Consider the following 12,453-nt stretch of genomic DNA (forward strand, 5'->3'; position numbering starts at 1 on the left):
AAACTCCACACAGAAAGGCCCTCATTGGCCACTGGGCTTGAACCCAGGATCTTCTTGCTGTGAGGCGACAGTGCTAACCACTACACCACCGTGCCATACACAGTGTCCTAAGTTTTTTTGGGGTTGTGGGCGGCACGGTGGTGTAGTGGTTAGCGCTGTTGCCTCACAGCAAGAAGGTCCGGGTTTGAGCCCCGTGGCCAGCGAGGGCCTTTCTGTGCGGAGTTTGCATGTTGTTCGCGTGGGTTTCCTCCGGGTGTTCCGGTTTCCCCCACAGTCCAAAGACATGCAGGTTAGGTTAACTGGTGACTCTAAATTGACCGTAGGTGTGAATGTGAGTGTGAATGGTTGTCTGTGTCTATGTGTCAGCCCTGTGATGACCTGGCGACTTGTCCAGGGTGTACCCCGCCTTTCGCCCGTAGCGACCCTGTGGAACAGGATAAAGCGGCTACAGATAATGAGATGAGACATTTAAAAATGAAATTTTAAAAATCAAAATTTAGATTTGCATTTTTAATGGTATTACAGCCTCATAGTGTTGCTTCAAAGTTTCAATGGTTTTCATACGACCAATTATTTTGGTTTAAAAATACTTTTTTTCTCCAGTTTATTACTGTGGATTTATCGCGGTTTGGAACCAAACTCTTCATATTTTCATGTGCACACAAGATAAAACCTCTTACTATTGAGGACTTCAGGGGCTCTGTAGAAATGGCCCCTCAGAGGTCCTATATAAACTGGGGCAGGAGGCTTGGACAGGGGCTGTGAGGAGGAGAGGATGCTGTGAGCTCTGTCCTTCACTCACTTCTCTTTCTGACGGATCTTTGGACTCTGGAGATGTCGGTAGGTTAATTTCCTTCAAACTGTTTTTACTTTTCCTCAACAACTGAAGCAAATTAAAAAGTTATGTCCCGTGCAGAACTGAATCTAGGGTACCTGCTGATTTCCAACTGAGTTGTTGCGTTCAGATTCGTGAATGAAATTTCTCCATCTACTTTGCACAGATGTTCACATCTGTCGGTGGCATGGACGCGTCCCCGTCTTCCGGTCAGGGCGGCTCCCACACCGAGCCTCCGGAAGCGGTGAAAGCTCGGGACCCGTTCAGCGGTCAGCTCGAGACGGTCGCGCCCTGGAACTTCACACTGATTGCGTGTCTGATGTTTGCAGTGACTTCCCTCTCACTGGCAGAAAACTCCACAGTCATGCTGGTCACATACAAGTTTAAACAGCTCAGGCAGCCGCTGAATTACATTATTGTCAACTTATCTGTGGCTGATTTATGCTTGTCGCTGATCGGAGGCACAATCAGTTTCCTGACCAACGCGCGGGGTTACTTCTTCCTGGGCAGGTGGGCGTGCGTGCTGGAGGGGTTCGCCGTGACTTTTTTCGGTGAGTTGGAATTCCAGCGCAGTTCTGGTGATGGCCATGAACTACACTCGCAGAAATGATTCATGGCAGAGTTAGTTTTTATGCATTTACATCTATTTGATTTTATTTAAAAAATGTGTATGTTTCAAATGTATGCATCAAAATTAATTATAATTACATAATTTAATCAATTCTAAAATGTATGAAATGTAATGGGGCGGCACGGTGGTGTAGTGGTTAGCGCTGTCGCCTCACAGCAAGAAGGTCCGGGTTCGAGCCCCGGGGCCGGCGAGGGCCTTTCTGTGTGGAGTTTGCATGTTCTCCCCGTGTCCGCGTGGGTTTCCTCCGGGTGCTCCGGTTTCCCCCACAGTCCAAAGACATGCAGGTTAGGTTAACTGGTGACTCTAAATTGACCGTAGGTGTGAATGTGAGTGTGAATGGTTGTCTGTGTCTATGTGTCAGCCCTGTGATGACCTGGCGACTTGTCCAGGGTGTACCCCGCCTTTCGCCCGTAGTCAGCTGGGATAGGCTCCAGCTTGCCTGCGACCCTGTAGAACAGGATAAAGCGGCTAGAGATGATGAAATGTAATTACTTAATACATAATTTTTTTTTACAAGAAAAAATAATAACTTTATTCACAATTGTTAAAATTAATATTTACAGAAATGATAGTGATAATGATTAAAAAGTTACATTAAATACTATATTTAAAATAACAATTATGTTAACTCCATCTAGTACAATAAAATCTAAAATATCGAGAGAAGAGAAAATACATAATTACTTAATACCTATAGGTAACCTGATTATTATGGAATTCAAACAATGTACTTTATGTATTTTAAATAACTACTCTCATTATTATTCATTTAGAGTAGTTACACTTTATTAATATATTAAATATGTAAACCCGAGGATTATGCATTCAGAATATATAATCTTTATTACACTAATGAATATGAATTATGTAAGGTTTATCTGGTAGGTTTGTGTTAAAATTATCTAAAAAAAGTGAATGGGAATTTGTCATTTAATAAAATTACATAAATCTTAAAAGTTAGGGTTAAATATTTCTGTGAGTGTAACTTGGGTGTCCACATGCATGTGCTCAGTGTGAGCTTTATTCACCACTTGGGGGTTGTTTTACAATCAGGGTACGCAAGCTAAAAATCACATTTAACACTTATTATCTTCAATATCAACAGGCTTGACTAAATAAACTTGGTTGTTTATTGTAGCCCTGTGATCGCTCTATTTACCATGCAAAAAAAAAAAAAAAAATTGGTGATAACGTTATTTTTGGTGAATGTATGGCAATATGTGTCATATTTAGCAAAATTACTCGTGTCATTTAGAAAAAGTGCTTTTTTTGACCACAGGTAGCTCCAAAAGGGATGCACTTAAATCATTCTTTATACCATAAAACACATATTTGGTTCCATATCATTGGAAACATAGTTAAGTTTTAATGTTGAATGCCAGTAAGTTTTCAGACTATTTTGATCAAATTAGTATGTAATTGTGTCAAAAAAATGTCCTCTCCGAGACAGCTAATTTTTCAATATAAAATAACATATCTAAAATGATTATTTTCATCCTAAAATGTGGTCAAGATATTGGGACATAAATATTATAGACAACTAACACAAAGCTTACAGCCTTATATTTAAAAGCACTATGGAAGTAGTGGATTCTGAATTGTCAAAAAAAATGTCCTCTCCGAGAATCACTTCATTTGTTTCTCCCATCTTATAGCAGATTACACAAAACTACCATACACATATGTCAAAAAATTACCTGAAATCTGTTCTTTAACTTGTCCTTCACTTAAAAACTGGTACAAGAACCAGTTTGAATCAATTTGAATTTTGGACCCCTGTGACACAAACTTTGTACCCTGATTGTAAAACAACCCTTAGAAGAAAGGTCTCAGAAAGGTTGGCTTGAGACAAAGTGCCAACACTTTTGAGTCTAATACCTTCCGTTTAAGACCTTTATTGAGTTAAAATGGTAAATTTCATCAAAGTTTAAATCAGTTGGCTGTAATAAACTCCCTTTTTTGGCTGCTTGGTTCTCTTAAAGATTCAGTAATTGTAGATTTTCTTCTCATTGGTTTGGAACCCTCAAGAGTACACCTTTAGAACCTTTATTCTGTATCAACAGGGTAATGTGACTGTAGCGTACCTTTTTAAACAATTAAAGGCACATATTAAGACCTTAAACACACTCTTTTATCTTTAGCATTTAGAGTAATACAGGGTCTTTCAAAAATTTTGATATCACTTCACAATCTAATAACTTTGCATGTGTGGAAGCAGGTCAAAATTTTATGTTTAATGTTTTTATCTTTTTAGGTATAGAAATGCCATGGAAAAGAAAACACGTTTTGTGTATTAGAGTACGCTCGAACACAGTTGAACAAGACTGTGCAGCGTGCATTTATGAAAGAATTCTCTAAAAATGCTCCAACTGCAATGCAGATTTGGACATGGCACAAAAAGTTCAAAGAGGAAGGCTGTCCGTGTGTGTCTGTGTCTCAGGCAGCGCGAATATTGAAAATTTGTGAAATTGTTCATGGAATCCACATACCTTTTGAATTTCTCATTCAAATTTTGAGGAATAAATCTTATATTGCTCAACATCAAGCTTGTTCAGTTTCATTTGCCTAGACTAATGTAGTTTCTGGGATATTTGCATCTCAAATAATATCAATTTTTTTGAAACACCCTGCACATTAAAAGTATTCTACATACACTAAGGTACAAAAGATGTACCATTGAGAGTTCCAGCCTCATGAAAGAAAAGTACCATTAAGGGTTTCCAGTTGCAAAAGTTCCAAGTAGAACCCCTTTAGAAAGGTAAAACTCTTGACCTTACAAAGAACCCTTGAGGAACTAATGAAGCACTATTAAAAAAAGTGAAATCATGCATCATATGCCTCTTTCTCTTTAGCTTGTATACACATACATACATGAGGGGAAGTCAAAAAGTTCTAAGACAAATGAAAAAAGTATTTATTTATGAAAATAACAAAGCTATTTCTCTACATATCCTCCATTTAAGTCTGAACACCTCTGCAAGCGATGTTTCCATTGGAGAATTCCTTCTTTGTATTACTTTTTTGAATCCTTTTGAATTCCTTTTGAGATTATAACATCTGTCTTAGAACTTTTTGACTTACCTCATGTGCGTGTGTGTGTGTGTGTGTGTATATCCCCTGCCATCATAGGTTAAACCTGGTCTCCAAAGAAGGATGATGTAGTTGATTTCATTCTTTTTCATAAGAATGAAATTGAAAAAAAAATTATGAAGACAAATCCTTCCTGTGGACTTTACATTTTACTTAAGAATGTAGTTTAGATTACTATCGAAAGCCTTCTTTTCTATATCTGACTTCCAGGACAGTGTAACGGGTAACTTTTTTTTTTTTGCCTTGTAGGGATTGTGGCTCTCTGGTCTTTGGCAATCCTGGCCTTTGAGCGTTTCTTTGTGATCTGTCGCCCATTGGAAAATGTCCGTTTGGGAGTCAAGCATGCAGCACTGGGTCTTTTGTTCGTCTGGGTTTTCTCCTTCATCTGTACTATTCCTCCAGTGCTTGGCTGGAACAGCTACACAGTTAACAAGCTTGGCACTACTTGTGAACCCAACTGGTGACTCTCCCCTCCCTTCTATTATGAACATGAATGAAATTTGCAAAATGATTTCACCCTCTCAGACTAACAAATGTTATACTAGCAGACTGACAAACTGACTGATCAAAATAGTATTCTTTAATATGAGTGAGCCAAAGTTGTATTTTCTCACCATTAAATGTCACAGTAATTCTTTATAATCACATCACAAACCATGTTTCTTAAAGCTTAAAACTTTACACAGAGTTTTTAATACACTTGGAATAACAATATATTTTTAATTTAGCAGCTTTGAAAAGTGTTCTTCAATGCTACCACTAATTTGTCCTTTATTATGTTTAAGGTTAGTTATATAGGTGACTAATACTGTATCAGCTGAACATTCTCTCTATAATGCAATTATGGCTTGTTGATCTGCATCAAGAGCTCTGACAAGAAATAGTGTTGACTTGACATTTTAAATAATCTCTTTAGATATTTAGTATGTATGAACTATTTGTCACTCAATCTCTCATTTTTTACAATGAAAAAAAGAGTGCTATACCTGCCAGTGTGCTGTAAATGTCAGATTGCCATAGCTCAATATCTGAAACCTGTGCACTGTTGATCTTGAAATGCTATATCAGATGTGAAAATGAGAAGAGTTCTGGGTTTTTGCTTTCTTTGTTAAGGTACTCGAGAGACTACAAGGACCATACTTACATAATCACCTTCTTTGTCACCTGCTTTATCTTTCCACTTGGAGTAATCATTGTCTCCTATGGCAAACTCATGCAGAAACTCAGAAAGGTTGGTTCTTTTGATTGTTCTAGAATAGTTTTAATTCTAACACACTACAAGCGTACACCCTTATAAAAAAATTAATAATGGGATATGGTCTTCCAGGTATCCAATGCTCATGGGAAACTAGGCAATGTTCGGAAACCAGACCAGGCCGTGGCAAGGATGGTCATTGTAATGATAATTGCCTATATGGTTGGCTGGACACCTTATGCAGCGATCTCCATCATCGTCACAATCCATCCAACCATCCATATTGACCCTTGCCTTGCAGCAGCACCAGCCTTCTTTGCTAAGACTGCAGCTGTGTACAATCCAGTCATTTACGTGTTTATGAACAAGCAGGTATGCATTTACTATTGACTTTATTGCCATGTACTTCTGTTTGCTCACTGACTGTGCTTGCACATAATGGTTGTGATTAAAAAGTCTAGCGCTAAAGTTTTAGCAAAAAAGAGGAAGGATAAAACAGATGACAAAGACAGTGATTATGTAAGTATGGTCCTTGTAGTCTCTCAAGCAGGACTCTAAATGAATCACAAAATTGTGAAGTGATGGAAGACAAATACCTTTTTATCAAAATAAATTAACCATGTCGCATGAAATGTTTTAATGCAAATATGTTCAGTATATTTTAATATACACTCACTTCATCAGAAACACATATGTAGTGTATATTTAACAATTATTCGCTGAAGGTGAAGTGAATATCGGTGAATAATAACTGAGACGACGTTGAGGTTATCATTCACCAATATTCACTGAGCCTGAGGCGGATGATTAGTTTTAGTATAAATACACAGGTGATCATTTTAATAAAATAAAAAATCATATTTAAAAAATGGGGCGGCACGGTGGTGTAGTGGTTAGCGCTGTCGCCTCACAGCAAGAAGGTCCGGGTTCGAGCCCCGTGGCCGGCGAGGGCCTTTCTGTGTGGAGTTTGCATGTTCTCCCCGTGTCCGCGTGGGTTTCCTCCGGGTGCTCCGGTTTCCCCCACAGTCCAAAGACATGCAGGTTAGGTTAACTGGTGACTCTAAATTGACCGTAGGTGTGAATGTGAGTGTGAATGGTTGTCTGTGTCTATGTGTCAGCCCTGCGATGACCTGGCGACTTATCCAGGGTGTACCCCGCCTTTCGCCCATAGTCAGCTGGGATAGGCTCCAGCTTGCCTGCGACCCTGTAGAACAGGATAAAGCGGCTACAGATAATGAGATGAGATTTTAAAAATGGGGCGGCACGGTGGTGTAGTGGTTAGTGCTGTCGCCTCACAGCAAGAAGATCCGGGTTCGAGTCCTGTGGCTGGCAAGGGCCTTTCTGTGTGGAGTTTGCATGTTCTCCCCGTGTCCGCGTGGGTTTCCCCCACAGTCCAAAGACATGCAGGTTAGGTTAACTGGTGACTCTAAATTGACCATAGGTGTGAATGTGAGTGTGAATGGTTGTCTGTGTCTATGTGTCAGCCCTGCGATGACCTGGCGACTTGTCCAGGGTGTACCCCGCCTTTCGCCCGTAGTCAGCTGGGATAGGCTCCAGCTTTCCTGTGACCCTGTAGAAGGATAAAGCTGCTAGAGATAATGAGAGATATTTAAAAAATAATTTATTTCAAACTTCAAAAGTGGCATGCAAATGTAATAATGGTGCAGCGCAGACTTGTGTCACTTTTCTATGCTGACTCACATAAAATACTTTGTTTTGAAATAGATAAAATATATCGCAATTCCACCTTACCTTTGAATAGTTTTAGACCAAACTTTGTAGCATCTTTAGTGCTTTTAGGAACAGCATTTTCTTTCATAATTTGTAATTCTTCCTCACTTACAATAACAAAGTGATTGGCCGCGATTTTGCCGAGTCGCTCAAGGTGATTATCGAGAAATAGTCTGAATTTCTCAACCAATCAGTGTTCATGATTTCCTATCATCATCTTCATATTGTACTAATTACATTTAGCAATATATTTACAATATTCACAATGCAGATATTTTGTACAGTCCTACAGACAGTTGTGGGATCAGTATGATTATGGGAACCATTGAGGGAATTCAGTCTTTGCTTAGTTCAACAAGACATCCCATCTCATCTCATCTCATTATCTCTAGCCGCTTTATCCTTCTACAGGGTCGCAGGCAAGCTGGAGCCTATCCCAGCTGACTACGGGCGAAAGGTGGGGTACACCCTGGACAAGTCGCCAGGTCATCACAGGGCTGACACATAGACACAGACAACCATTCACACTCACATTCACACCTACGGTCAATTTAGAGTCACCAGTTAACCTAACCTGCATGTCTTTGGACTGTGGGGGAAACCGGAGCACCCGGAGGAAACCCACGCGGACACGGGGAGAACATGCAAACTCCACACAGAAAGGCCCTCGCCAGCCCTGGGGCTTGAACCCAGACCTTCTTGCTGTGAGGCGACAGCACTAACGACTACACCACCGTGCCGCCCTCAACAAGACATTAAAACATTAAATATTTAGATTACTGAGAGCTGAGGCATCTCAAGCAGATCTTTATGAAAAATGGATCATTTGTCCTTGTGTGAACTCAATTTGAATCATTTTCGTCATTTGGATATAACAGAAATCATGTTTGGGTTAATTTGGGTTAATTCTTGTGGTCTGTGTAGCATCCATCATGCTTGGTTGGATTTGTCAAATATTTGTCATTTCTGGGTTGTGTAGTCAATTCAGCATTCCTGTCCCAGATATGTGATTAGAAATGATATCAAGAAATGAAGGAAAAAAAATCATAGGAAACTTGCTTTACTCTGGAGTGGATTGTTTGCGGTGAATTACTCTTTTGGAAAAATTAGTTTGCTACAATTGATTAACTCTTTTTCTTTCGTTAAGTAGGGTACACTAGTCTCTCTCTCTCATTGTGTGTGTTTTATACTATGCAGTTTAAATAAACACTTTAACACATAAATAAATACGGAATTATCATATATTAAATATTATGATGACATAATTTGGTATATGCATATAATAATTAGATTTTTCAATCTTTCATAAACTAATAAAAATGATCAAACACATAAATTGCTTAGCAAACAACAAGGCAATAACGTGTCTGGGTGACTGTGCTTGTTATTCAGTTCCCCCTGATGAGGGGAAGATACTTACTATTTAATCGCAGTGTTTGACTTATACCTGTGGAATCAGGCTTACGACCAAAAGATGCTTATGGATTTTTTCTCAGCTGTTCTCTCCACCTCTTGCCAGTCAGCCAAAAATTCAGTGACTCAACCCAGCAACTGGGTTATGTTAATAATTCAGCATTTTTTAAAGTGCAGATGCATGCTCACTAAGATTAAGTTGGGAGAGTCTCAGTGATGATGGATTTTCATTTGATTTATTCTTCTGACATGTTTAGCTCCCCTTGGCTATCATCTGAGAGAACTAAATTTGTAAATATGAATGGAATAATGAGAAAGGCTACAATACTTACCACCTTTTGAAATTTTTAATATTAGTTGCAAATGTACAAACTATTCTATATAAATAATCTTCTTTAATCTTCTTCTTTTAAATAATCTCTCTGGATGAAATCTGAAGCAAGTTATAGAGAATAACTCTTGTAGTTCTAACTAATCCCGTAACTTAATTGTGCATGTGCACATATATGCTGAGACTTTCCAGCAAAGGAACATATATGCTGAGACAAAAAAAAAAAAAGAATCATGAAGTGACAGTATTTGCAATAAATACAATCCCATCTGAAAGTACTGGAACAGCATGAGCAATTCTTTTAGTTTGTTATACGCTGAAGACGTGGGATGGGATCAAGAGATGAATATGAGATGCTAGATCAAAAATTCAGTTTTCATTTACTGATATTTACATCTAGATGTGTTAAACAACTTGGCACCTTTTGTTTGGTCCAACCCATTTATCAAGTAGTCAAATATATTGGAACAAGTGACTGACAGGTGTTTCTTGTTTCCCAGCTGTGCCTTGTTACATTGATTGTTTAAACAATTGCTAGCTCTGAATTAGTTTGACTCTTGGTTTGAGCCCCCAGTTTCACCTGTGAAGACTGCATTTGTTATTAAAAACAAACACGAAGACCATAGAGCTGTTTATGGGAGAAAAACAATCTATTTTTAAAAGAGAAAAGAGGAAAAATCGATTAAAGCCATTGCAGTAACAATGGTCATAGCCAGTACAACAATTTGGAATATCCCAGAAAAGAAAGAAACCACTGGTGTACTAGCAACCAGATATCGAACAGGTCAGCCAAGGAGACAACAACAAGCAGTTCATGACAGAAGCATGGTGAGAGCTATAAAGAATAAAATAAAAACAACAGTTGCATCACCAGCAACCTCCGTATGGTAGACTGAAATTTGGAAAGAAATACAGAGATAAGCCACAAAAGTCCTGGAACCAATATTAACCTCTACTAAAGTGATGGAAAGGCCAAAGTGTGGAGAAAGAAATGATCTGATCATGATCCAAAACATACAAACTCATCAGTCAAGCACAGTGGAGGTAGTGTCATGGCTTGTGCTTGCATGGCTGCTTCTGAAATGCGTTCATTAATCTTTATTGATGATGTAACTCATGATGAATTAGCAGAATAAACTTAGAAGTTTACAGAAACTTCCTGTCTGCCAATTTAAAGAGAAATATGTCCAACCTAATTGGGAGGGACTTCATTACGCAGCAAGACAATGACCCAAAACGCACAGCCAACCCTCTGATCAGAGGAAAAAAAATGGAAGGATTTATATTTGCCAAGTCAATCACCTGACCTTAACCCCACTGAACATATATTTCACCTCCTGAAGAGGAGACTGAAGGGAGAAACCCCCCAAAACACATAATAGCTGAAAGAGCCTGTGATATAAGCCTGAAAAGTACCATAGAAGAAGAATGCAACACTTTGGTGATGTCACTGGATCGCTGTCTCGATGCAGTTATCGCAAGCAAGAGATATACAACCGAATATTAAGTGTTATTTACTTTAAGGCTATTTGTTCCGATACTTTTACTCACCTAAAATTGGGTGGTTTACCACCAAAGGTGCCATATTCTAAGTGAACACTAAGAATATGGATATTCTAAATCTACAGTTAATTATCTTGAAAATAAAGGGTCATTTGTGAAATTTGGTGCAGCTGATCCAGAGAAATTAACAAAAATGTTGAAGGAGAAAATCATCTCTAAACTTTGTGAAGTGTAGTGAATTGTAATTAATGCATAGCATGCATTTATTTGGCCTACAAAGTCACATTTATATGTTGTTTTACAGTATAACATTTGGTGGCAGACACATTATTGATTAAGGAATGTAATTACAAAAACAATATGTGGGTCATACATCACTTTACCTCGGAAGGAACCTTTGCTACACTGGACTCATTTTCTGGTGACATGCCCTGTATTATGTTTTTGCACATATTTCTAAGTTGTTTCCCAGCAAACAAGCGTCCTTGATTTGAGGACTCAATGCTAATTCATTCCCTGTGCATTTTTTCTTCTCTCAGTTCAGGAAGTGCCTGATTCAGATGTTTAAAGGCAATGGCGTCAGCATTGACTCATCCCATTTGAACCCAGCCTCAGACAAAGGGCCCATCACACAAACAGAAAGTCACTTGGGAGAGATGTCATCTATTGCTGCCCGTGTGCCCATGACCATATGCAACCTAGAGAAGACTGATGACTATGATGACGAAGAAGAGCAAAACCAGAATGAAAATGGAGGCTCTATGCAACTTCCTCTGTCAGAAAGCAGAGTGTGTCCTCTCTAAAGCAACCCTTCCCTAATGAAATGGCCTATAATCTATTGCCTATCTGCTTAGGCAGCACAACTGCGCCATGCATATAGAGGATGTACTGTAGATCCTTCTACATATGTATATTGTGTTAATCTCTGTTGCTGCATATTCCTTTCTGCTGTGTAATTCTGAAGAATATCTAAGTGTTTGTGCTCACTTGCCAGTCTCGCATAGTATTATTACAGATATGGTGTTGTCCTGTGAAACTCTGTTGATGAATGAAAATTAACTAAATGTATGGCATTCTCACTCAGTTGTCTTTAGTTTATTCACATTTTCATGGCCCTGGGTAATTACAAGTCTTGTTGCATAATTGTGACATTTAGTAAGTCATAGCATTTCTTGCAAAAAAGTGAAATCACATGCACTTTGCCACTTTAATCTAGCCATTGTAATATTATTTTGACAAACTGTTTTACGACTTGATAAGGACTTAATAAATATAAAAGTTCCACATAAGACATCTCTCTCGTAATATAGTATAAGATATTAAAATATGGACTCATTGATTCTTGACCTTTAGTTCTATAATGAAAGGGCAAGTTTGGTCATTGTGAATCTAGTTGAATGAAACAAAAAGAGCTTGTTGAAACAAGTATGCTTTCATGGAAAACAAAGCTGTTAATTAGTCTATTTAAAGTGCCTGATTAAATATAAATTTCAATGAATAAATGTGGGTACAACTTAGAACCATATGTTAGAAAGTAACTGATTAATAACTGGATGAACTAGTGTTAGTATTATACAGCCAGTGGCATGCTTGGCCAAAAGTGTGATTATGGTTTGGACCACAACACACAGCTGTGAGGATTTGCCCTTTCAACCATGAGCACATAATTGAGGTTAGGCACTGATGTCGGCCAGCAAGGCCTGGGGTGCAGTCCATGTTCTAGT

The 12,453-nt window shown here is 38.6% G+C and overlaps 1 protein-coding gene across 1 annotated transcript; it reads left to right on the top strand.

Annotated features, from left to right (window-relative positions):
• Positions 1-1,022: 1,022 nt before the first annotated feature.
• valopb (vertebrate ancient long opsin b) lies at positions 1,023-11,532 on the top strand. The gene is made up of 5 exons (XM_060938994.1): positions 1,023-1,386; positions 4,806-5,016; positions 5,670-5,787; positions 5,884-6,123; positions 11,269-11,532. Exons 1-5 carry the CDS (start codon positions 1,023-1,025, stop codon positions 11,530-11,532), a joined length of 1,197 nt encoding a protein of 398 aa, XP_060794977.1.
• The last annotated feature ends 921 nt before the right edge of the window (positions 11,533-12,453 follow it).

This window comes from Neoarius graeffei, chromosome 14 (genome assembly GCF_027579695.1).
Source record: "Neoarius graeffei isolate fNeoGra1 chromosome 14, fNeoGra1.pri, whole genome shotgun sequence".
NCBI classification, from domain to species: domain Eukaryota; kingdom Metazoa; phylum Chordata; class Actinopteri; order Siluriformes; family Ariidae; genus Neoarius; species Neoarius graeffei.